The following is a 26,923-nucleotide window of genomic DNA, read 5'->3' on the forward strand; positions in this document are numbered from 1 at the left end:
GTTCTATGATACAAGCTTCCCATTTTAAAGTTATCTAAATTAAAACCATCCATCACAAATTCTTGTTACTTTCTGTTTCAAACACAAGCTTAATATCAACAAAGTTATTTTACTAAATTTGTCAGTAATTGCAAAATTAAATGAAACAGAAGCAGTATACATTTCATCACAAGTATTGTGTAAATACACAAAGATTAGTAATTGAATTAATAACCCCACCTTGATTAATGTACAAGGATTTTTTTTAAAAATAAATCTTTCATTATTATATTATACAAACTAGCAATTAGTCTACCTCGTCAACATAGCAATCTGTCTTAATTTGTTAACACCTCTTGATAAGTTAAAGAATCAACACAGATTTCTAAGAGAAAATAAAATTAATATATTAAATAAACACTTACTATGAAATAAACCTTTATAGTATGATTGTTAGAGAGCTCTGACAAAGCTGACCATTAAAAAACAGATGGTTGACTACAATTGGCTGCTATTGAGGGTTTCTCCTACAAGATGGGCATGATCAGAGATTAATAGTTGTGATCTGTTTATCAAAACTTAACAAAGGATAAGCAACTTCAAGCATACAGCTAGGTATTAGTAAAAGAATTTAATGAAATAGCTTTCATATTCAATGAGAACATATTTGGAAGAGACACTCAGAAACAAAGTGAAATTTAAACAACCAGAAATTTTCAAACCTCTTTCAAGCAAAATGAATTTAAAAGTGCCTGATAATAAACATCTAGGATTTGATATAGAGTCCAAACAAGGTGTGACTGGTTCAAGAATTTGCAGAAAAAAAAATTGCCATTAGTTAGCCTTAACTGTTATGAGTACCATATACCACCCCCAACATCAATAACAACTGTGACACAGACTGTACCAAATGTAGTGTTAAGAAACAGACGTATGTTTAGACAAGTGACAGTTCTCATGCATGGCACCAGCAAAGGAAATGAGAGACATTTTCTGACAGTGAGGAAAAAACAAATCAAAACAAGAGATGATAATAATAATAATAATAAAAAAAAAAAAACTACACCATTACTGGGAAACTGCTTCTACACAGCAAAATAAAAGACAGCAGATAGTGGTGGTCATGGGGAATGGTTTACTGGTGAGGAATATGAAAATAAACAGCCTTAAAAAAAGGATGAAAAAAAATAATGGAAATGGTAGCAGAGAATTGGTGTACAGAATTATTTTAGCTGAAAAGTTTGGTGGAATGTCTAGTTACTGAGAGAGAGGAAATAGGGGTGGGGGGAAACAAAACTTTTCAAAAAATCCAACTTAATAGAAAAAACGTTGCTGAAAGTGTGGGAGGAGATTAAATGAATTGCTAGCAACAACTAAAAGACAGGCAACACACACACATATATATATATATATATATATATATATAATACACACACACACATATATATATACACACTCTCTCTCTCCATATACATATATCTATATATATACATATACATATATCTATATATATATATATATATATATATATATATATATATATATATATATATATATACACACACACACACACACAAAATCTGCTACTAGCTATGTTTTGGTTACACCCACTCCAACTGTGTTACATGGTGAGAAGTAGAGTAGATGCCACATGTAGCAAATCTAGCACATTCTCAGACATGTGACAAATTCTGCAAAACTAACATGTCTAGATTAGGTGAAGAAATAGAGCTCCAAAAGACAATTCTTCATAATAAGCCTTAACAGTACACAATTTTTTAAACAAATTCTTAACAGTCGTAATTTTGATAGTATCTTTCCAATAGCAGATTTTCAGAAATCAGTGTAACAGCATTCCACACAAACACAGTGAAGGTATAAGGTCAAGTGGTTAAAGTATTCAGGTCATGATCATAAAGTAAGGAGTTCAATTCCAGAAGTGGGTGGGGCAATGGGACTTTGAACAAAGCACTCCATTTACACTTTGCTTCAATTTCACTCAACTGAAAACGAGTACCAGTAACAGCTGCAGTGTTAACTCCATGATGGTCTCATGCCCTGTTCACAGGAGTGATCTTGTACTCACAATCCATCAAACATTATGGAAACTGGAATAGGATACAGCCTAATGGGCTTGCAGGTACAAGACTTGTGTGTGTGTGTGTGTGTGTGTGTGTGTACACACAATGTTTGTAAGATATACATGCACATTGTGCATATTGTGTACAAATCTATACACACAGGTATGGTGAGTGACAAAAAAGCTTGCTTTGCAATGATGTGGTTCCAGGTTCAATCTTACTAAATGCTAACTTGGATGACTGCCTTCTGTCTGCAGTTGTAGCTTGACCAAAACGTAAAATTTGGTAGACAGAAACTGTTTAGAAAGGCCATCGTGTGAGTGTGTGTGTGTGTGTGTGTGATTGTGCATGCTTGTTTGTGTGTCTAGGTTTTACACTGGTATAAAAAATAATGTAAACACACCTGTACTGGTGGCATGTAAAAAGCACCCAGCACACTGCTACGTAGTTGGCATCAGGAAGGGCATCCAGCCATAGAAACCATGCCACAACAAACAGTTGGAGTGTAGACAGCTCCCTCCTAGCCAGCTCCATGTCAAAATGTCCAACCCATGCCAGCACAGAAAGAGAACATTAAATGGTGATGATGATGTACTGCTTTGTAGTCTGTAAACTAGTGATTCAACAAATTCAAATCAGTAAAACAAGTAGCAGACCAAAATAAGCCCCGAGATTTATATGACTGACTAAAACACTTGACATTGGCTGCTGTCCAGTGATGGAAGCCAGTAAATAGAAATAGAAATATATTTACACAGATATACGCACACACAAACACACATAACTGCGGACTAGATATACAGTAAAACAATCAGTACAGATGAAGGCATCGATGTAATTCTATTGATGTATGAAATGTCAGAAATATTTAATAATGTTAATCTTTTTACTTTCCAATCAAGTTGAATATATAAACACCTGGAAGATTATAAGATGTGTGCTTGTACCTGATGTTAGTGGGAGTTTTAAAAAGACCAAGGCATGGCTGTGTGGTTAAGAAGCTCATTTGAAAGCACATGGTTTTGAGTTCAGTCCCACTGCAGGGCACTTTGGGCAAGTGTCTTCTACTATAGCCTCAGCCCAACCAATGCATTGTGAGTGTATGCAGTAGTCATAAGTGTGTGTGTGTGTGTGTATGTGTGTGTGTGTGTGTGTGCGTGTGTGTGATAAGGTGGAGAGCTGGCGGAAACGCTAGCACGCCAGGCGAAATGCTTAGTGGTATTTCGTCTGTCTTTGCATTCTGAGTTCAAATTCCTCCAAGGCCGACTTTGCCTTTCATCCTATCGGGGGTTGATAGATTAAGTACCAGTTGCGTACTGGAGTCAATCTAATCAACTGGCTCCCTTTTCAAAAATTTCAGGCCTTGTGCCTAGAGTAGAAAAGAATAAGTGCGTGTGTAAATGTGTGTGTGTTTGTCTCTCCTGCTACTTCACAACCACTGTTGGTTTGTTTATATCTCCACAACTTAGTGGTTTAACAAAAGAGACCAATAGAATAAGTACCATATTGAAAAAAAAAAAAGAATACCGTGGTTGGTTTGTTTAACTAAACTCTGCAAAATAGTGCCCCACCATGAAACAAGTAAAAGATAAAAGATAGCAAAGAACACAAGCCTAATACTAAAATACTTGTCTTGACAAAAAGTGTGGTGGGGCTTCTCACTCTGAAGTATAGCTAGTGAGTAGAGAATGGTGTCTTATTTCACTATTGTGGTCCTAAAGATACATTGTTTATATAACAGATTTCCCAGAGACAACTGAAAATATCATTTACAAATTTAGCACATTCTGTTTTTATCGTAAATTCAAAAGAAATCACAGAATCAAGATTATTATTGCAATCTAATTAATCAATAAACTTTAAACATGCAAGAACAAAGATAGGCATTTCAATCCTAGGTTTTAATAGTGAATTAAATATTACTAAATATGAGAGAATCCCTAAGTAATCATGTGACCTACCAGAATTAGTCATCAAATCTTTTTTACAAATGCATGTCACATCAAGTCAATTTGCTAGTTACCTGCATGTCATAGGTCTGCTTAATCAGGACTGGACTATAGTACCACAACGATGTTACTAAGGAAAAGTTAATGAGGGACTATACATGTGATAAAACATCTTACTAGAAATATCAACCAATTCACCCTCAAATTACAAACTACCAACTGAAAAACAGCATATATGAGTGGGTATTGGAAAGTTCCTGGCTTTGGGTAAAAGAAAATACAAGAGGACCAGTTAATTATGATTTTGTTCAATGTATTCCCCTCTCAGATTCACACACTTATTGCAGCAGTCCTTCAGCTTTTCTAAGCCCAGTAAAAGAACTCAGGTTGGGCCTCCAAGCAGGCCTTTCATGGTACTTTTAAAACCAAGAACCTTTCAACACCCACTCATACATATTAGATAATATAGTTCTAGATATACTATGGCTGCAAAATAGACAAGTTAGTCACAGCTAGCACATCACTGGAACATAGTTCTGTTTAGTCAGGGATGACTGAGCTAAACATTACTAAAGGAGGGAAACAATATACTATAATATTTAGGGTAATTTGCAAACAATACAAAGATCTCTAAAGATATTTCTTTAGAGAATTGTTATTCAAATAGATCTTACCTTAGCAAGTCTAGCTCTTTTAATCAAGTCATTCAACTTCCTCAGCGCTGCATTGCGAGGAAGGCTTTGTAGATCCCGAAACAAATCCTTTTCTTCTAATTCAAAAAGTTTTCTATTCATATCAAATTGAAGAGGTTGGTCCCAAAATGAGCCAATGAAAACCCGTGCAACCTCAGGAGTGTTCAGGACCTTCCCCAAAGACCACATAAGGGCACCGTATACCCGCATCAGCTGCTGGTGGTCAACCATATCGGCTTTGTTGAGTACAATACGTATTTTGTCATCATAACCTTTGATGGCTTCTATTGCACGCCGGAATTCGTCAGATATATCTAACTTGTGAGCATCAAACAGCAGTATAATACGATCAACTCTTTCGGCAAACCATTCCAGAACTCCAGCAAAGTCATAACCACGATCGATGCGTTGTTTCTCACCTGAAATAATAATAATGATATGAAAACAAAATCAGAAATAATTACAGACAGGTGGTCTAAGAATATAAATTTAATGCATTGTAAAAAATATAAAAGTAAAAATGTTAAGTATGGATTACTGTAATAATTATTATTTCAACTAGTTATTTAGTTTTGGGTGAGGTCAGATATATAACAATACCTTTTTATCATTTTGTATAAAAAGAAATGACAGAGAAAATATATATTGACAGAAAGGATTATCAAACAAAGATGTAAAATGAAATTATCAAGTTGAAAAAAAAAAGGTTAAAAAAAATGAAATTATCAAGTTGAAAATAAAATGTCAAAACTTTTCAAAATATGAATGTAAAATTTTAATGTTTTAATCATTTCATCTTTAGTATGCTTTATAAAAACTTACCCCCAAAAATTTGATATTCGAAATACTTATAAAATTACAATTAAAAATAAAGAACTACAAAAATTTAGACAACATGATGATGATAATATTTATATATATATATATCTGCGGGACAACCTGTTGAAAGCCACCGACCAGATTTGTGGGTGGTGTAAGGTCCCCTCCCAACCCAGAGTAACGTGGTGGTGGAACAAGGAGGTAGACAGGGCTATTAGACAAAAGAAACAAGCTTGGAAGGACTGGAAGAACGGTGGTAGCAGGGAATTGTACCAATGTGCCAGAAGGGAGGCTAGGCGACAGGTTTATTTAGCCAGAGGGGAAGCAGATAAGGAAAGATTTGCCAATGTTCTGCGCCGTGAGGACCAAAGACTCGAGGTATTTCGGGTTGCAAGACAGTGTAGGAGAGAGAATAGTGATGTTGTAGGAGAGAAATGTGTTCGCATGGATGATGGTACGCTTGCATTAAATGAGGATGCAAAGAAAGAGGTCTGGAGATGCCACTACGATAGATTGCTTAATAAAGAGAATGAATGGGAGAAAGAGAGCCTGCCTTATGCCGACCCAATAGAGGGACCAGCTATCCGAGTTGATAGTACCAGGGTAGATAAAGCAATTAAGAGTATGAAGACCGGGAAAGCCCCCGGCCCATCAGGAATCACTGCAGAGATGCTCAAAATATCTGGCAGTGTTGGCTATAGCCTAGTCACCCGTATTACGAACCAGGTGATACACGAAGGAGTCATACCCTATGACTGGTGTAGCAGCATCATAGTCAACTGCTACAAAGGTAAAGGGGACGCTTTAGATACAAATAATTACAGAGGCATCAAGCTGTTAGATCAGGTTATGAAAGTTACAGAGAGGGTCATAGCCCAACTAATTAGGGAGCGAATCAATTTAGATGAGATGCAGTTTGGGTTCGTGCCAGGTAAAAGCACTACTGATGCCTTATTTCTAGTGAGACAGTTGCAAGAGAAATACCTAGCCAAGGATAAACCTCTGTACCTGGCTTTCGTTGACATGGAGAAAGCCTTTGACAGGGTCCCCCGATCCCTTATCTGGTGGTCAATGAGGAAACTTGGGATAGAAGAATGGCTAGTGAGAGCTGTGCGAGCCATGTACAGAGATGCGGCCAGTAAGGTGAGGGTTGGAAATGAGTACAGCAATGAATTCCGGGTAGAGGTAGGGGTCCACCAAGGTTCCGTCCTCAGCCCCCTATTATTTACCATAGTCCTCCAGGCAATCACAGAGGAGTTCAAGACAGGTTGCCCCTGGGAGCTCCTCTATGCTGATGACCTTGCCCTAATTGCGGAGTCACTATCAGAACTAGAGGAGAAGTTTCAGGTGTGGAAGCAAGGTCTAGAATTGAAGGGCCTTAGAGTCAACCTAGCTAAAACCAAAATCCTAATAAGTAGGAAGGTAGATAAAACACAAACCCCTTCAGGTAGATGGCCCTGCTCAGTATGTAGAAAAGGAGTAGGTAGTAACTCTATAAGATGTACCCGGTGCAAGCTATGGACACATAAGAGGTGCAGCAACATCAAAGGCAGGTTAACTAGCAAGTTAGTTTTTGTTTGTGGCAGATGTTCAGGTGCAATAAAGACTGCAAACAAACAGGAAACAACTTCTATCTCATTCCAGGGTGAAAAACTAGAGGTAGTCGATAGCTTCCGCTATCTGGGCGACCAAGTTAGTAGTGGGGGTGGGTGCGCTGAAAGTGTAGCTGCTAGAATAAGAATAGCCTGGGCAAAGTTTAGAGAGCTCTTACCCCTGCTGGCGACAAAGGGACTCTCACTCAGAGTAAAAGGCAGACTGTATGACGCATGCGTACGAACAACCATGCTACATGGCAGTGAAACATGGGCTGTAACTGCTGAGGACATACGTAAGCTCGCAAGGAATGAAGCCAGTATGCTCCGTTGGATGTGTAATGTCAATGTGAATACCCGTCAGAGTGTAAGTATCTTGAGAGAAAAGCTGAACATTAGAAGCATCAGTTGTGGCGTGCAAGAGAGACGATTGCGCTGGTATGGACATGTGGTGAGAATGGAGGAGGATAGCTGCGTGAAAAAGTGCCACACCCTAACAGTTGAGGGAACCCGTGGAAGAGGTAGGCCCAGGAAGACCTGGGCTGAGGTGGTGAGGCAAGACCTTCGTACATTGGGCCTCACCGAGGCGATGACTACGGACCGAGACCTTTGGAAATGGGCTGTGCGTGAGAAGACCCGGCAAGCCAAGTAAGATCGTTGCCAGTGCCCCTGGACTGGTTCTTGTGCGGGTGGCACATGAGATGCACCATTTTGAGCGTGGCCGTTGCCAGTACCGCCTGACTGGCTCCTGTAGGATTTTCGAGCGAGATCGTTGCCAGTGCCCCTGGACTGGCTTGTGCGGGTGGCACATAAAAGACACCATTTCGAGCGTGGCCGTTTTCGTGCGGGTGACACGTAAAAGCACCCACTACACTCTCTGAGTGGTTGGCGTTAGGAAGGGCATCCAGCTGTAGAAACTCTGCCAAATCAGACTGGAGCCTGGTGTTGCCATCCGGTTTCACCAGTCCTCAGTCAAATCGTCCAACCCATGCTAGCATGGAAAGCGGACGTTAAACGATGATGATGATGATGATATTATACTATAGCAAAAGTTTAAGCTTTTAAATTAAGTGAATGGAATCTATCAACAACACACTCCAGCTGCTATAACAAGTGTAACCAGCAAATAGAAATATTTTCTTTATTGTAAAAAGAGACTGATATTTTCCATGGTTTAACAAAAAAACACCTTTTTACATATAAGAATTGTATTCAATTTCAAACTGTTTGTATGTCATATATATATCATTAACTCCCATATCATGTAATTACTGAAACAGCAAGCTAAGTCCACTTAAAATAGTTCTTTACCTAAATCAGCTAATATTACTTTCGAGAAATTTCAACTGTAAAAGACTTTAGTAAAATGTCAAATACTCAATTTATATATTTTCCCCGTTTATCCACTGTAGAGATAAAAAAGAAAATTATGCATTGGGAGTCGACTTTGCAATAAAGAAGTTCACTTAACAGTCATATGGTTGTAGGTTCAATCCCCATTGCACAGCATCTTGAGCAAGTGTATTGTATCATAATAGACTCAAGTTAACTAAGACCATGTGAGTAAAACTGAGAAGACAGCATTTGAAAGTCCATCAGATACAGACCTTGTTTTAGACTGGTACACTTAGTTTATACCATCACCAGCACTTTTATCAGTATCCAACCTGTTGCAAAAACATTTGGATCTGGTTTCCAATACAAGGACATCAAAATAGTCTTCCTTTCTCCCAAACAATTTCTGAAATCCTATAAAGGTCAAGGATACTACTTTCCCTCCCCTGAACAAACATTAAAAAAAAAGTAAAAAAATTTTAAAAGCCCACTTTTTTCCTACCCTTTGATTTAGTTGTATTATTTAAACATTTGAAGATATTTCATTTTCCACCACTGTATAAAACAGCATTTAGACATTAGCCCTTTAGCATTCAAACTGCTGTCAAATGTAGTGCTATTTATTAACATTGTTTTGAATTCATCATGCATTATTTCACACAATCAAGATTCCAATGGTGGGATTATTTGTAGAATGACATTGTAGGATAGCTGTGAGAGGCTGGATCAGGCTGATTTAAACATAAAATGGCTGGTTTAAATACTAAAGGGTTAATGGTGTTATTATTGAAGGAAAAACCCTGCAAATGGTAGACCTCTTCACATTCAACATTTGAGACCCACATTTCTGAATTCAATTTACCTTGCATATTTATCATTGGAAGGAAACAACAAAATATATATTACTAGCAGAAATACCCGGCGTTGCCCGGGTTAAAGAGAATAATGAAATCTAAAAACGCCGTCTAGATTACGCATCATCTTTATATATAGAGATGTATATACACACATGCACCCAAACACACGTATATATATGTATATCAATATAAATATATGAAAGTCAATGAAGTTTCATAAAAGAAGGTGATCATGTACATACTTTCTTGCTGTTGTGATTATAACACCTCGTTGTAAACAATGTTCCTTGTTTTCCCTTGTGGAGCATATACAAATAGGTTTTTTTTGCTGCCCACTCTTGAGCAGCCAACATACAGCTGTCCATGTGAGAAGTAGGGCTCTTCCAAGAGAAGACCAACTACAGACAGTGTTTGACCCTGAGATTTGTTTATGGACATGGCAAAAGTCACACGAAGGGGGAATTGTCTTCTGAATGTAAAAGGAATGTCTGCTCCTGATGGAGTAAGAGGAATTCTTGGAATAAAGACGTCATCCCCTTTTGCACATCCAGAAAGAATGGTAGCCTCGATAACGTGTGACATCAATTTCTTTATCTCGAGTCGTATTCCATTGCAAAGTCTTGGTGGTTCCAGATTGCGGAGCAGCATAACAGGCGTTCCAACTTTAAGTGATAATATGTGGGGAGCTAGTCCTGGAGGCTCCAACGAATTGAGAAATTCAGGAGGATAGTTCACCACTTCATTTGTATCTGGAACTGTATCAACAGACTTGTAAGTTTGAAGATTGCCGGGAAAAGAATGCATCAGGTGTTGATTAATTTTTGTAACAGCTACGTTTGTTTGGAGCTAATATTGCTCTTTCACATAGCCAATTGTGATTTTGGTAGTTTTGTTTAAAGTTGGGGAAGACTTTGTGTTTGAGGTCATCTACAGAATTAACAACAGAACAAAATGGCCATACTTCTATTTCTTCTGCAGCATCGAGAGGCACCTTGCCATCACCAATTGTCAAAATGTCCTGTGCGAATTTTTTGGACATTTGGTCGCCGTGTAGCTGAGCTCTCATGTTAGTGTTAAGAGTGAGGATAGTAACATGATGCCACAGGGTAGAGGACTTTAGGCATGCTTGCACCTCATCTGCTCTAGTGCCTTTTGGAATGACAGGATGAGTTTGCCTGAAATCACCTGACAACAGAAGCGTAACACCTCCCATTGGAGCGTGACAGTCTCGGATGTCTTTCAGGGCTCTATCTAATGCTTCCAAAGCTCTCTTGTGAGCCATGGTGCATTCATCCCAGACAATTAGATGACACCTTTTAAGTACCTGCCCCTGAGCTTTTGGTGATGTTGCATGAAGGCATCTTGGATGCTGCTAAATTTAAAGGGAGTTTAAAAGTAGAGTGTGCTGTCCTGCCACCGGGTAACAAAGTAGCTGCAATCCCAGAGGAAGCCACAGCTACTGCAATGTCCTGATGCTGCCTAACTTCTGCAAGGAGAAGCTTTGTTATAAATGTTTTCCCTGTCCCTCCAGGAGCATCGAGGAAGAAGATTCGTCCATCACGTTGGCGTACACTGTTAATAATAGTTGTGTAGGCCTGCAGCTGGTCCGGAAGTAATTTATGCTTGTTTTCAGCAATGTAGTTTGAAAGAGCTTGAGTGTCATAAGATGTTTCACGAATGACAGCAGTGGGAAGGCTATTTGACCCTGACCTGAATGTCTGTGGCAGGCCATATGTGGACAATTCATTACCACCCAGTGTAGCAATTCTGTCTTCAATGTCAATGAGAGTTTTATTGTAAACTTCATTGCTGATACCCTCCATGTCAGAATAGAGCCGTTGAGCTTGCCGGTGAAAGTCTTCAGCCAGGTTGTCCCTGTACTTGAGCCATAGATTTGCAGGATCACACAGTTGGCATGTCTGAAGTAATATTGCAAACAGTGCCCTGAGACTTTCAGGTGATTCTGATAAAGCAGCCTCTCCCAAAGTTGCATCCCATTGTGCACCATCTTCCAACAGTCCTTGTCGATAGCAGGCTTCTCTGTATGTTGTGCAGACATGTCCATGAACGGTTTTTAGGGCCTGGAAAGACGTGGGGCCTCTGACCTCATGCAGCAGTAGGTGGAGGTAGAAGCACTCTTGTTGAGTGGGATGCACTGTGTATACTCGTCCAAGGCAAGTATCAAATTTAATGCCAGGGTATCCACAAACATTTTGACCTGCTTTCCTTGGTCTCCATTTTTTTCCATTCCAAGTGTATGATGGAATCTGTGGATACAGTAAGGTTTGAGCGAATGGATCCAGTTGACAGAGCTTGAAGAATGCAGTGAGTGTGCTATCCATTGGTTGCTCTGCCAACAGAGAAGCATTAGCATCGGTGAAGTAGACTCTTTGACCGTTTTCTAGGTGCACTGCAAGCTGTTGAATGGCGGGGTGTCGTTGGTGAAGTAGAAAGCCAAAGATGCGCCAGAAAGCCTCGGTGCTACTTATGTAGCGTCCCACCTGATAGTGTGTTACCTCATCCTGGCAGTATTGTTGTTGAAGTCCAAACATTGCAGCATCAGAACCCTTGTTGATATACTTGCAAACATACTTGATGGACTTAACGGAGTTGCAAAACTCAACATTGATGTGGGCATTGAAAATCTTTGACAAGAGTGGGCAGTAGGGAACAATCCATCTGTTATCAACCTCATGCTGTCCTATATTTGCTGTGAAACCGCCGTTTTGTGGTTTTCTCCATCTGTATGATGGATACCCATCAGCACCTGTCTGAGTTGCTTGTAGGAACTTCCTTGGAAACTTTTTTGAACATACGCCATCTTTCAAACATGGTGAGTTAATGTTGAATCCACGCCCACATGGACCATGCACCATGTTTGCTTTAACTATGTTGTATAGTACCTTGTCTAAAGCTGGATCAGGAAGTTCTGCAGACATTATCTTGTCGATGTCAGTTGATTTGATCTTCGTTGAGAGCCAAAGCAGGATATGAGCATGTGGAAGGCCCCTTTTTTGCCATTCGATTGTGTACATGTCACACTGTGTGGGTCCGAAGATTTGCCCTTTTTTGATGAGGTCCATGAGAGTAATTAATTTCAGATGGAAAACTCGGGCGAGGATGTCATGCCTGTTTTTAGGCTTTTGACCGAAGAAGAGTTCGGCCTGAATCTCCTTCCACTTGGGATTGCATGTGAATGTGATGAATAAGTCAGGCCTTCCGTAATGGCGGACAAAGGTCATTGCATCCTGTGTTCTTTCATGCATATATTGGGGACTTCCAGTGAATGTGGAAGGCAAGATGCAAAGTCTTCCTATGCTTGTTGGAGCAGCATCATTGTTGATAGCATCTCGGAGATGGATGTAGCTGTCAGAGCGCAATTTTTGTTGATGTGATCTGATGAAACACAATCTCTCTGATTCCATTTTTGCACACATATCAACTGCAAATTGATGAAACAGATCTCGAGACTGGTGGAGGTGATTAGAGGAGTTGTTTCGCGTCATAAATTGGAATGAGTAGAAGTCCATGCAGGATACTTGCTTGTTCAGATATTCATGACGATCTTGTGGATGTTGCTGTTGTATACCGATGTGGTAGCCATCCTCACCGTAAACAAACAGAAGTGGATACTGAAGTGTGTCGTATGATCTGTGTGTTTCGGTAATTCGTTGGACGGTGGTGTCACGTCGCCTAAGGACAATGTCTCTGGGATTGTGCTGTTCACCGTGAAGGAGTACAGTTATTTCATTGCATGTGGGTGCATTGTAACAGCCTGCATGTTCTGTAGATGGTCTTTTCTGAGCATCTATGACAACATTGAAATTAGAAGAAGCTTCTGTTTCTAAGGCATACTTGAAGCTGCGTACGTAGCTGTTTGTCTGGTGCAGCAGGTCTTGAAGTTGCATTATCAATTGAAATTTAGTGCCATTGGAAATGGAGTTTCGTCGGGTGGCTTGTTCATGTAAATTACCTACAAAGTACAGTTGAAGGAATTGAGGATCTTGATTTTCAGCAGGTTCGAGCGATCCTATCCTATGGTAAACCTGTCCCTGCACTTTGAAAGTTGGCATAAACCCACCTTCTTGAACAACATTAGCGCCGAAAGATGTCATTTGGAATGCACAGTTGTACTTGCGGATGTTATTTAGGAAATGTTTCGACTGTATTTGTGCCATCGTAGAGTGACTTTAACAGCTGTGGTGGATCCTGCAGCGGAGTGATGTTAACTTTTCCATTAGCGCAACACATAGCAGGAGTTTCTCTGGACCACTTACTAGCATTGCAGAAAGAGCAAGTGAGGGACATATCTCCAATGTTTATATCTGGGTGGCCATCATATTGAATGTTAGGGTTGTAGCTGAAAGCCTTTAATAACCATCGTGAGTTGCATGGCGTTGAAAATCCTTGTCTATGAGCTCTTTGTTGAATGGAACTCTGCAGCATAATATGTTTGTTGTAATGTCTGGGAGGCTCGCACAGCAGCCACGTTGGCAGCATTCTTGAGCAGTCGTGTAGCACGTTTTTTTTTCTTCTCTGCCGCTCGTGCAGCAGCAGTTGAGGCAGCATCAGCAGTTCGTCGTACTTGACGCTGGTGTTCAGTCTCTGCAGCTCGTGCAGTAGCAGTTGAGGCAGCATCAGCAGTTCGTCGTACTTGACGCTGGTGTTCAGTCTCTGCAGCTCGTGCAGTAGCAGTTGAGGCAGCATCAGCAGTTCGTCGTACTTGACGCTGGTGTTCAGTCTCTGCAGCTCGTGCAGCAGCAGTTGAGGCAGCATCAGCAGTTTGTCGTACTTTACGCTGGTGTTCAGTCTCTGCAGCCCGTGCAGCAGTAGTTGAGGCAGTATTAGCAGTTCGTCGTACTTTACGCTGGTGTTCAGTCTCTGCAGCTCGTGCAGCAGCAGTTGAGGCAGCATCAGCAGTTCGAAGTGTATGCTGGTGATCTGTTTGGAGTGCTCTTGAAGTGGCTGTACGTTCAGCATTTTGTGATCGTCTAATGTCAGTTTCCAATGATGATTCATTTGCCCTTCTTGCTGATGATGTTGCACCTTTCGCAGTTTTGCGTCCAATTGAAGAAGTCTTTCTTCGGGGCATGATCTAAAATAAGCACGATGAAATGCAGTGAGTACACTGTGAAGTATGAAATATTAATGGAATGGTTATTATGTAAGTGTAGATAAGTTGCAAACTTGCAAATGCTGCGGTAATAATGAAGTGGTATTAGAACGGATAGCAGTTAAGTGGTGCTATAGTCGTGTTGGGTCCTTAGAACTGTCGTTAGGGTAGGAAGGTTAGAGTTGAATTGGATGACAATATATTTGACTTGACAGGGTAGCATGTGGTTAATGTCTGTTACCATCTTCCATTATATCGTCGTGAGAATTAATTTGTATTTACCTGCCGTGGTACTTAAATGAGAATGAGATGTAAGGGGACAATGTTTTGGAGATTCCGGTTCGAATTGACAGTGTTTTTGTTTCATTTTTGACACGTAATACTTAAATAGTGGAAGAGATATAATGTTGCTGTGGACTGGAAGTATGCCATAAGTTAGAAATTGTTTTTGATTAAAACACAACCGGGATGCTAAGTAAGGCATGTGTAAAATTTGAATGAAATTGGTTGTGTAGTTCTCGAGTTTTAGGGATTCACACAGACAGACAGACACACACACACATTCTCAATACATGTAGGATTCCTCACCATACAGGTAACAGGCACAGCTGTAAGATGCATTACGGATCTATAGCAATTGGAAGGGCATGACCCAATTGAAATAACAACGTGTGACGTTTGGAGTAAAGGGAAATGAAAGTGTCACCTCTGGAGTTTGCAAATGACCACTATACCGATAGGTAATTATGCAGACAAAATTTACAATCGATAAATGTCTTAGAACAACCAGTCACTCATCTGGGAAGGCCTTGAAATCAATGTTACCAACTGGGGACTATGTGTGTCGCAGTGATAATAAAAATACTCAAAGGAGGTCTGCAACGAAATAATTTTAGTCAACACTTTGCAAGTGAATCAGTGGAGGCAAAGATGCGTCTCATTTACTTGACAATTTATGCACCACATTGCAGAAATCACAATGTAAGTATATCTGAAAGGGTAGTCTTACACTGTTGTACCGTTGAATTACAAATAATGCTCATCTGTTATGTTCGGGTTAAAATTTCATCAACATCAAAAATATATGAATTTTCATGGGAGTTATGGCCGTTATGCAAAGAATATAATTTCCAAATTTCATAAAGATCCATTCAGTACTTTTGACGTAGTTTTGGATAAGAAAACAAATGACTAATGTGTGTGTTTGTGTGCATGTGTATGTGATGGGTGTATATATGTATAGATATCTGTATGCATGTATATATGTATATATGTGTACATATTACATGTACATCTATATATATACATCTACACATATGTATACATATACATGTATGCATATAGATCTATATATATATATATATAACTATACATATACGTGTACATATACATTTATATGTATACATATACATCTCTCTCTCTCTATATATATATACGTGTACATATACATCTCTCTCTCTCTCTCTCTGAAAGTATCTGTCATTACAGTATCGAAATGGTGTACATATACATCTATATGTATACATATACATCTCTCTCTCTCTCTCTCTTTCTGTCTCTCTCTTTCTCTCTCTCTCTTTCTCTCTCTGTGAAAGTATCTGTCATTACAGTATCGAAATGTGATTGTTTCAGTTAGTGGAATAGTTTCATTTTTAAAGTGAAAGTATTTGACATGAGTGTTTTTGTTTCACTTTTGACACGTAATACTTAAATAGCGGAGGAGATATTATGTTGCCGTGTGCTCGAACTCTGCAAGAAGTTAAAAAATTTTTTTGACTAAAACACAACTGGAACCCTAAGTAAGGCATGTGTAAAATTTGAATGAAATTGGTTGCGTAGTTCTCGAGTTTTAGGGATTCACACACACAGACAGACAAACACACAGACAGACAAACAGACAGACAGACAAACAGACAGGCAGACACACATTCTCATTTTTATATATATAGATTATTGGTTTCTAATTTTGGCACAAGGTCAGTAATTTCATGGGAACAGGTAAGTCGATTACTTTGAACCCAGTGCTCAACTGGTACTTATTTTATCGATCCTGAGAAGACGAAAGGCAAAATTGACCCTGGTGGAATTTGAAGTCAGAATGTAAAGTCAGCAGAAATGCTACTAAGCATTTTGTCCAGTGCAGTAACAATTCTATCAGCTCACCACCTTCTGTATTACTACTGAACAATTGCTTCATAAAACTAGCAGCCTTCTGCTTCTAAAAAAAGAAAAACATCATTATAAATTATCAAAGTAAAAGAAGTCAAACCCTCACGACTTCTGTGTTTATACTGTTATATATTTATTTAGATATATAATCATTTCCAGAAAGTATATGACTCTCAAATGTTAGACTTCTCTTGCTTGCTTGCTTACTTGCTTTCTTTCTCTTTCTCTCTCTCTCTCCAGTACATATCAAATATTATTTCCAATTCCCTTAACTTCTGCTTTAATGATGGAATTTTCCCAGTCTCTTTCTCTCACTCTCTCTGTGTATGTATGTATGTATATATATATATATATATATATATATATATGTATATATATATCTTTTACTCGTTTATATATTGTTTAGCCATCCATAGCTTTTTACATTTACTGTTAAATTGCTTTGCAAAGTTTTAAATATCACCCTACATAAACCTAAATTCCATGTTCTTTTGGTGATCTCTTTGCAAAGACTACCTTTCATGCACTCACCATTCCCTCCCTTGCCAGGCACTCTGGTCTCTCCATTTTCAAATATTACATTTACCCTGACTGAAAATATTTCTCTTACTCTTTAACAAAGCAGTTTTCAATTATCTATCTTCTCTCTTTAGATATGATACATTCAGGTCTTCATATGGCCATATAACATACCACACTCACTCATATTCTTCTTAGTAGACATCTTTTATCCTCCTGACATCACTACGTTTTATTTTTATTTTTATTTTTTTTGTTTCTTAACCATATACGACCATCCTTTCAGAACTTGGCTCTCAGCTTAGGACATTCTCTAAGAGTTCTTTTCATGATTTTATCCAGAAACCTTAAATACAATCATCACTAATAGTTTATAGTCTTCTTCAAATTTTTGGCTCCAAATTATTTCAGCTTTAGATTTTTCACTTGAATTTTAATTTCATCCCAGATTTTCATATTTTATAGAAATCCTGCTTACGACTAAGAAATGTATGACATTATGTTTCAAAGAGTACTTCTAGCCCAACACTATCATTATTTTCTACAATTCATACACTATTTCAGAAACATCTTAAATACTATTGTGTGCATGCACGCGCGCACACACACACACACACACACACGACATAATAGCATGTGTGTCATGCCTAACACATCACTATAATTATGTTTGATAATGTTTCTTACTCCTCACTCAAACAAATTTTAGAAATATTATTCTTGGTTTAAGATATTATCAATATAAACTAATGAAAAATGCTATAAATGTTTTGGGTTGGTGCTAAATAAGTTGTATGTACTCATATTGTACACAGCTACTGAAAGAGGATAACAGGAAAAAAAAATAATAAAAAGAAAATCACAGCATTATTCTTATACAAGATATAGCAGCAGAGAAGAGACAGAATTAAATACTAGCTTCATTTTGGACTTTTGAAATGGGTTTTATGTAGGGCAGGAACATAAATTCTTCACATTCTTAGCACAATAGTAAATTGAAATGGGATCTGTAAACTAAATAGTTGGCTAGGGTTTGAAAAAGTTATTGATAAGAAATTTTTGTCAAAGTGTATGAGGATGGATTTCAAAGATTTATGTTCTCTAGACTTTATTACAGAGATAGTTGTTTATCCAGAAAATATTTCAACTCCTACAGACAGACCGTATTACAAAGGCATATTGTGAGGAAGGATATTTGGGAAGACAGCACATTAATAAATACCACAACTTGTCTTTTGTCCTGTAATAAAACTTACAAATATAATGACTGGACCTCAGCACATCCAGTACCATAATCTGTGATGTTGACAAGATATCAGTCTTAATACTAAAAATGTCTTAGTAATATCCACATTTATCAGGCCACAGTTCAGTCATAGTAATAACAATATGTTTACACAACTGACATCAGTCATATCACACATCTAAACATGGCCCAGCAATGTAATAAAATATATTAGCCTAGAAAACCCAGCAGCAGGTTCCAATTCTGACAAGATGGTGCAAAAGTTGTATTTACTATCACTGCTATACAGGTTAAGTTTCATTAACAAAGGAGTCAAATTATTGTATTTACACTCCTAAAATGTGGGGCCTTGTACCAATTTAGAAACCATTGTCTCAAAGTTTAAATCCTAGCAATGTTCTCTATAGTCAACTAAAAAACAAAAACCTTTTATGTTTGTGTTACAGATCAGCAGCAGCAGCATCAATAATAGTAACAATGTGCAGTGAAATTACTTCTTTGCAGAGTTTGTGATTCAGACCTAAACCCTAATTATAAATGCTACTCTACAAATAGAACCAATGAGAAAGATCTGTGATAAATGCAAAACTTCACACACAAGTAAAAATGTCATCATCATCTTCATTGTTACTGATATATGAATACCGCACACAGATTCAGTGCCTGACTTCATTTCTGTTTGTTACTTATAAGGGGTTTCTGTTTTTTTTCTCTTTATTGGATCAGTTCAACTTTGTAAACAATAAAAAATATTCAGTAGACAAAAGAAAAACAGGAAACTCAGAAGTCACTGATTTCTAACAATACAATACAATGTGTCCTTCAGTTTTGTATCGGCAACGAGAGGGAGAAGCGAGAGGAACGTTAATATCAGTCATCAGTTGTAGTTACTGTATGCAGTCATAGTTATTACAGTCTGTTGTAACGATTACTTCCAAGAAAATAAAACTACTGTGAGAAATAGAGAAAGTAGCATCCAGTAAAGCAGACGGACACGAGAACACTGTTTTAATAAACTGTAATTGAATTGCAGAAACACAAAATTGCACTAAATTCATTCGTGACTTTAATCCCTATAATTAAGGACACAAGCACTAAATGTTTCTTGGTTGATTCAGTTCTCTTTCCTAGAAAATCTGTGGCCTGGTGCCAATGTAGGAATCATAGTAATACATACATAATGTGATCTTGGAAATTGAATTAGTTGCATTTTACCAATTCATATAACCATTAATATTTCACATGAATAGACTAATTCTTGGCACTATAAACTATACTTCAATTTCCAGTTAATTTGGTACTCCTCACAGGGTGTAGCTTTTGACTGCTCTGTTGTCCATAGAGAGGGTTATCTGGCCATTCCAATAAATCATACAGGCTGCTGGTGCTGTAGCTAAGGCACTATCAATGTCATCAATCAAGACCATCAACAGTTTTTTCAATATATATAACTGCTAAGGAGAGGTGAATAAGAGGGAGTGCTCGAAACATTAAGCACTATTTCTAGACATTCTTCTAAACCAGTGGTTTTCAACCATTTTTTGCTTATGGACTCTTTGATTACTATTTTATTCTACTGGGCCTCCATAGCCATTTGATGCATATAAAAAAAAAATACAGTTGTATTTTTTAATTAAATACTATAACAAACTGTATGAAAAAGAAAATCAAAATATTTTGTGTATTGTAGAAGTATAAGCAATTCACTGCACACAAATTTTAACAACAAAAATCTTATATGGATCCCACAAGGGCCATATGGACCCTGGTTGACAACCACTGCTCTAGACACTAGTGTATTGCAGATAACCTGCTTAGATGACTAGATACCTATTCTCAACAGCTAGTTAAATTGAGACAGAAAAGAATAGTGTTCTGTACAGGAAAAAAAAAAAACCAACAAAAAAACCCTTCAAATTAACCAATGTAGAACGCAAAAGGTTGATTGTCAGACTCATTAGAAATAGCAGCTAAATTTCCTTCAAATCCCATCCTACTGTTTTAAATAGGATAACAGCACAATGGAGATAACTATATACTCTTAAAAAGTCAAGATGGTCATAGCTGGGCTGATCATAGGTTTACTCAAAGTTTGACCTGGGGCTAAATGGCAACATGGAACGAGAAACAAACTATTAACACTTATTGTCTTGTTCTTCTAAATGAAAGACATCACTGACAGCTTCAATCAACCTTGCTAAAATCCAGGTATTAGTCACAATTTAAGACAGAGTGGTTAAGACTATAAAATTATTTCAGCTGTAGGTGTAATAAGTTAAGATATTCACTTCACTACAATATCTATTTTATCTTGCTTGTTTATGTAATAGAATAATGATATCAAATATCAATGTGGTTTAAAATATTCAATTATCATATATTTATCATATTCCATCTTCCAACATGATAGCAACAAAAATGTTAATACCATGACTTCGTTTAATTACATACATTAATTACAATGTACATGCGATCAATTCTCAAGCATAACCTCTGACTCAAAAATTAAGGGCAGACATCATAGCTTACACAAAATTTACCAAAAAATTTTTTATTGTCATAGTTTTCATTTTATTGTAACCAATTTTAATGGATTTGAACTTAGAACTCTTAGTTTCAGATACTGGAAAGTATCCAACTGAATGCTTTTTACCTTTGTACAATTCTGAATGTAATGGACATTTCATAATGTGTTATTTTAATGTGCATGCATGTAAAAAGATTCACAAGTTCTACAGGTATCATATATAGTGATTGTTGTAAGTATCTATTAAATATAATTATGTATGGGCCCTAGGGTTGGAAGTGGTTGGAAAGAGTGAATTTGGTCAGTGTCCAGGGAATACTATGAGGTTCTTCACACACACATGCACACACACATACACACACAATTGTAATTAATAATGAACTATGACAAATATTTCCTGAAAAGGCCTAAGAAATGTTTATTTAAATTGAAACCCATAGGTGAGGAATAATTTCTTTCGGAGACATAGAATGACAACTTAGACACTAAGGGGGGGGGGGGGGATATTCACTAGCAAGATGCATGCGCATGTATTTAAAATGTATTCAAAAGATTAAGAATATGCATTTAAGTGAATACGCAAGTAGGTAAACATTTGCTATATGTAAATGTGAATGTTGCCTGCCTAAGTAAATATGAATGAATATATATTTACATGAATATATTGTATATGTGTGTGTATTGAACTATATACCTCAAGTGAAAATAGCAATTAAGCTATAGCTGTGTGGGGTGTGTGTGTGTGTCAGAGATTCAGATAAAAGTCAACTGTTGTTGGAACAAACCAAAGTTATATATAGTGTAATGGGAGCGAGACTGTCCAGCAATCAATTATATTGAGAACAGAATGAGAAATATCCCAACTAATTGTGATAATAAGAGTGAACTAAACCTAGCTGGTTGGCAAACAATCAGAGGATAGCTTATTTCATTACAGTGAGGACAAAAGCTGAAACAAACCCACTTCTCAACTGTGTTGGCTAAGTGTAGCACAAATCTACAATATCACAATGATTTCTTTCACTAGATAGTAGACCACTTGCTATGAAATGGGAGATGATATGCTTGACTGACTGATATAATACTGGTGATTATTTTATTAATCTGAAGAGAGAAAAATCAGTACCAACTCTAGCAGGGTTTGAACTTGAAAATATGCAACAATGAACTTCACACTCCTGTCTCTTCTACATTCATAAATAATATAATTTTACCACAGTGATTTACTGATTGACTTTTTACCTTTTTAAAACAAAATTTTTCATTCAAAGTGTTGTGTCAAACACTTTAACCTGTTCACATTTAAACCAGCCATAACAGGCCAAAAATATTCTACCTGTTTTACATTCAAACAAACCAAATCTGCCCTCTCACACCTAGTCTACAATGTCATTCTAAAAAAGAAAAAAAAAAAGATAATCATATCTTTGGAAAATCTCAAAACTACAGGATAGTGCATGATTAATTCAAAACAGTGAGAATAAATAAGCGTTGCATTTGACAGAGTAATTTGGGTGCTAAAGGGTTAATGATAAACATGCACCTCAGTGTAATGAATGATAAAAAATAACTCAGCAGGCATCAAACTCAAATTAAATACTATTAAAAATTCTATCTAGCATTGACTGTACTGTGCAAAATCCACCAATAACTGGTGCAAATTAAACTAATTTCCATAGAAAAAAAAAGCTTGCAACAAGCTCAAAGATATTATGAATAGATAAATTTTAATTACTTACAACTGTGCATAAATACAGAATAGATAAATTTTAATTATTTACGACTGTGACTTCTTTAGAGTTAAGAGATTTACTATTTAAAAAAAAATATAACTGAAGTATTAAGGCAAGAGTTACTTCCCATATTTCAGTTAGTTGCTATAGTAACTAGTTGAATTTGAAATATAAGCTCTTTTAAATGGATAATTTTAATTACCAATTAATGTAGACAGCTTATTAATTAATGTCTTCATATGAAAAACAACAATAAAAAAAAAAACAGCAATCACAGAAATAACAGTGATAAAAATTCAAGAATAAGCACATTTTTCCATAGTTTTCACAAAAAAGGTGAAATTTGTAACAAATTCAGGAAGAACAAAATGGGGAAAAGCAGTTTGTTCAGATATATTCAATTTTCTTGCTCTTATATGGAAATTAATTTAGTTTACTTTAATGCATAATAATGATTTCAAATTTTTGTCACAGGGGCAACTTAGGGGAGGGGATTAAGTCGATTACAACGACCCCAGTGCATAGCTGGTATTTATTTAATTGACCCTGAAAGGTTGAAAGGCGAAGTCAACTTCAGCAGAATTTGAACTCAGAATGTAAAGATGGACGAAATACTGCTAAGCATTTCGCCCAGTGTGCTAACGATTCTGCCAGCTCGCCGCCTAAATAATTATTCTTTCAACAAGATGTATACATATAGAATTCAAATATGGAAGTCATTTTATTTCATACTGAAATAAAATACCTTCACATAAAGATTTCCAACACATGCACTAAATCCCAAATCTGAAGGATTTAAATCAACCTTGGTACTTGACTGGTAGACTGAGAAAGAGTGAAAAGTAAAAACCAGCTTCATTAGGATTTGAACTCAGAATGTACAAGGAGGTAACTTGCTTCAACAGAGCCTTTCTATTTTGACCAGAACATATAGAATAACATGTACAGATTGAATGAATCAATTGATGTATGCAGCTTTCCAACATAGTTACAAACACTCAAATCATTTACTTTTCCACTTTTACAAATATTGGATGTATTTAGAGATGTTTTGCAAAACCATTTACTGCATTGATACCAATTTAACTCCTTTTACAAAAAGATAGTGATAGAAGTTGAAATAATATCTTGTAAGGCTGGACTTTATTTTTCATCCTTTTAGAGTTGATAAAATAAATACCAGCTGAGTATTGTGGGTTGATGTAATAGACTTACCTACACCCTCCAAAATTGCCGACCTTGCGACAAAATTTGAAACAAATATTACTATTACAGCAGCGAGCTGGTAGAATCATTACTGTGCGGGACAAAATGCTTACGTTTTTACGTTTTGAGTTCAAATTCAACCAAGGTCGACTTTGCTTTTCCTCCTTTCGGGGTTGATAAAGTAAGTACCAATTGAGCACTGGCGTTGATGTAACCAACAAATCCACTTCCTCCAAAGTTTCTGGCCTTGTGCCAAAATTTGAAGTCATCATTACTATCATTATTATTATTATAATAATAATATTATCAAGGTGGTGAGCAGATAGAATCATTAGCACACCAAGCAAAATGCTTAGCGGTATTTCATCTGAGTTCAAAATCTGCCATAGTGAACTTTACATTTCATCCTTTTGAGGTCAAAAATAAGTACCAGTTGAACACTGGGATTAATGTTATTGACCAATCCCCACCCATGAAATTGCTGGCCTTGAACAAAAATTTGAAATCATTATTATTATCATGTAAGTCAAACAAGGAAGTTGTAACTGTGTCTTAGACTGATCCTCACTCAACCATGAAGAGTCAAAGGAATGCTTAAAAGGGAATGAACTGTGCTATGAGCACCCAAGTACCAGGTGGTGGTCTTTAAAATGGATGTCATAAAACTAATTAAATGCAAAATAATTTTTCTTGGTAGTGAACCATTTTAAGTCGATAGCTAGCTACCAGCAACACATATTACAGTAGGCATATATAATCATTCGATTTAAAGATCTGTGGTTACAGAACAAAACTTATAAAGATCATAAATACAGAGTTAGTGTTAATAGATGTCTAACTATAATGGGTATGTTGCAAGTTGCACTCAAGTTAAAGAGTTAAAAAGCAAACAATAATTAAACTAGTTAAGATTATACATTTCTATAACTTTGGATTAATAATGAAACTAAATCAGACGCAAAGTAAATAAAAATATTAAGTGATGCTCACTGGTGTTACTCAAAATTTTGAGTGATGCCAGTAAGGGCTGCAGTCATAAGAATTTGAAAGCATCAAACTGACAATGGCTTCACTGACCGGCATATATACAGGATGTTCAGCAATAAACTACATCACAGACTATCATATTGTTTATAATCTGTCTTATGTCATCACAACAGTCAGTCCTGCGTCATTACCACAGTCTATCATGTTATCATCTGTAGTCCTGTCCTATGTCATCACCATAGCCCATCCTGCACCATGACCACAGTCTATCCTCAAAAATGCTCCGGTTGTTTGTTTCTCAATTCATAATTTGCAAAGAAAAATCACATTTTTGATAGGGCACCTACTCTGATACATAACTATTTATTGACATAAATATTTATATTAAATAAAAAAGATGGGTGTAATGAAAAATAGGTACTAAGCAATAATAAACTGTAGATAACAAAATATCAAGCCAGATATACTATATCAACACAAAAAGGTCAACATAACTGTGGAAATAGTAACTGAAAAATCCACAATGGGTTTGTCTTCATAATCTAAAATAAGGTAGTCTTATAACTGATTATAACATTTGGGACTCTGTAATTTTAATTTAATCTTCAGAGCATGCTTTGAAGTAGATCACTGACATGTTGAGCCAACAAGACTTACGATTTCTATTTTAGCCAATTTCACTTTCCCTACATCATAGGAAAGGCTTAACCCTGTTTATACCAACCAGCCTGAAACCACCCTTGGTTCTAGGATATGAACTTCATGTTTTAAAGATCTCCATTTTCTCTTTCTAAAACTGTAGGTGGTGATTTAGCTGCTTTTCTAGCTTGTCAAGCTCTCATACAGATACTCCCATGTCGGTACATATATATTTGTTACTTTTGAATATTTGCTTAAGAAATCAAGGTGATGACACAGGGAAATTAAACTTTAAAATAACAAAATCTTGACATATTTCTAACTACAAATTTATATCACACTAGCAATAGAAGTTAGTGGTTTCACCAACCCCCCAAAGAATCCTCTTAAAATCCTGTATTATAAAATCATACAAATCAGTGGCATTTGAATTACAGAAGAATAACTGTTTTATAGCATTGTTTATATATGTGTGTGTATGTATGTATGTGTATGTATGTATGTGTATATATATATATATATATATATATATATATATATATATATATATATATATATATATATATATATATATATATATATACCCTATGTTATATCATAGTCATTACACCCTGTGGTCTTTTATCTCATACACATATACACACATTGAAATATATCCAGTTATATTCTTGCAATTGATTATTATCTATCCTCCCACTTTAACTATTTACTTATCTCTATATCAGTCTTTCTATTAGATGTATAAATTACATATGTCACCTCAGGATTGTTTACAAGAGAGATAGCCATAAACTAAAATTATTTTACAACTGAAGTTAAGAGACCATTGCAAGCAATTTATTGCTTAAATGTTGTCTTAACCTCTGCAACCCATACATTCTTTTGACTCCTTAAACTTCATATCTCAAATATTCTATGAATTTAAATTCAAAAAATAAAAAAATGTGATGACAGACAAAGCTGATCCCAGATGAACTTAATTTAGATCAGTAAAGCACCATAGACACAATTTAATTATATAATCTTGACCAGGCCCACATCCCAATTAACAAAAAAAATTGTTTCTAACATAGGCAGTCTACCATTTCATTTGCTACACCACCCTAATGATAATTTTTTCATATTGGTTTCAGGCCTCAAATTTCTATGGAAGGGGTGTAGTTGATGCATAAATTGACCCAGTAGCTGATTGGTAATTTATTTTGACTTTAGAAGTATCAGTGTAACAAACTTTTTAGGGTAATTTCATAATTTCTCAGTGAAATAAATTATGAAACCAAATCAAATAAATCAGAGAATTGTTATTTGTTATACAGAGAAAATATAGGAGCCATTGTAGCCATCCAAAAACAAAGTAAAACTGCTATACCTATTTTACATATATATCGTGAGGTATCGAAACTTCCTTCCTACCACTGTAACCAGGTCAGTGATACAGTTCAACTACTAGTGTTTCAAACTTACAACTCAAAGACCCATA

General features: G+C 36.6%; 2 protein-coding genes across 3 annotated transcripts in view; both read right to left on the reverse strand.

The window, feature by feature from the left end:
- Positions 1-26,923, reverse strand: part of LOC106867255 (EH domain-containing protein 3) — a 96,261-nt gene that overhangs the window by 10,178 nt on the left and 59,160 nt on the right. For both annotated transcript variants that reach the window (XM_014912068.3, XM_014912067.3), the window contains one exon: positions 4,684-5,120. In XM_014912068.3, coding sequence (XP_014767554.1) covers positions 4,684-5,120 — 437 coding nt within the window. The remainder of the gene's footprint in view (positions 1-4,683; positions 5,121-26,923) is intronic.
- On the reverse strand, positions 10,621-13,495 carry LOC149134405 (uncharacterized). The gene has a single exon (XM_089356466.1). The coding sequence runs from the start codon at positions 13,480-13,482 to the stop codon at positions 10,621-10,623; it is 2,862 nt and encodes a 953-aa protein (XP_089212592.1). The 5' UTR covers positions 13,483-13,495.

Source organism: Octopus bimaculoides, chromosome 8, assembly GCF_046866305.1.
Source record: "Octopus bimaculoides isolate indiv1 chromosome 8, ASM4686630v1, whole genome shotgun sequence".
Taxonomy (NCBI): domain Eukaryota; kingdom Metazoa; phylum Mollusca; class Cephalopoda; order Octopoda; family Octopodidae; genus Octopus; species Octopus bimaculoides.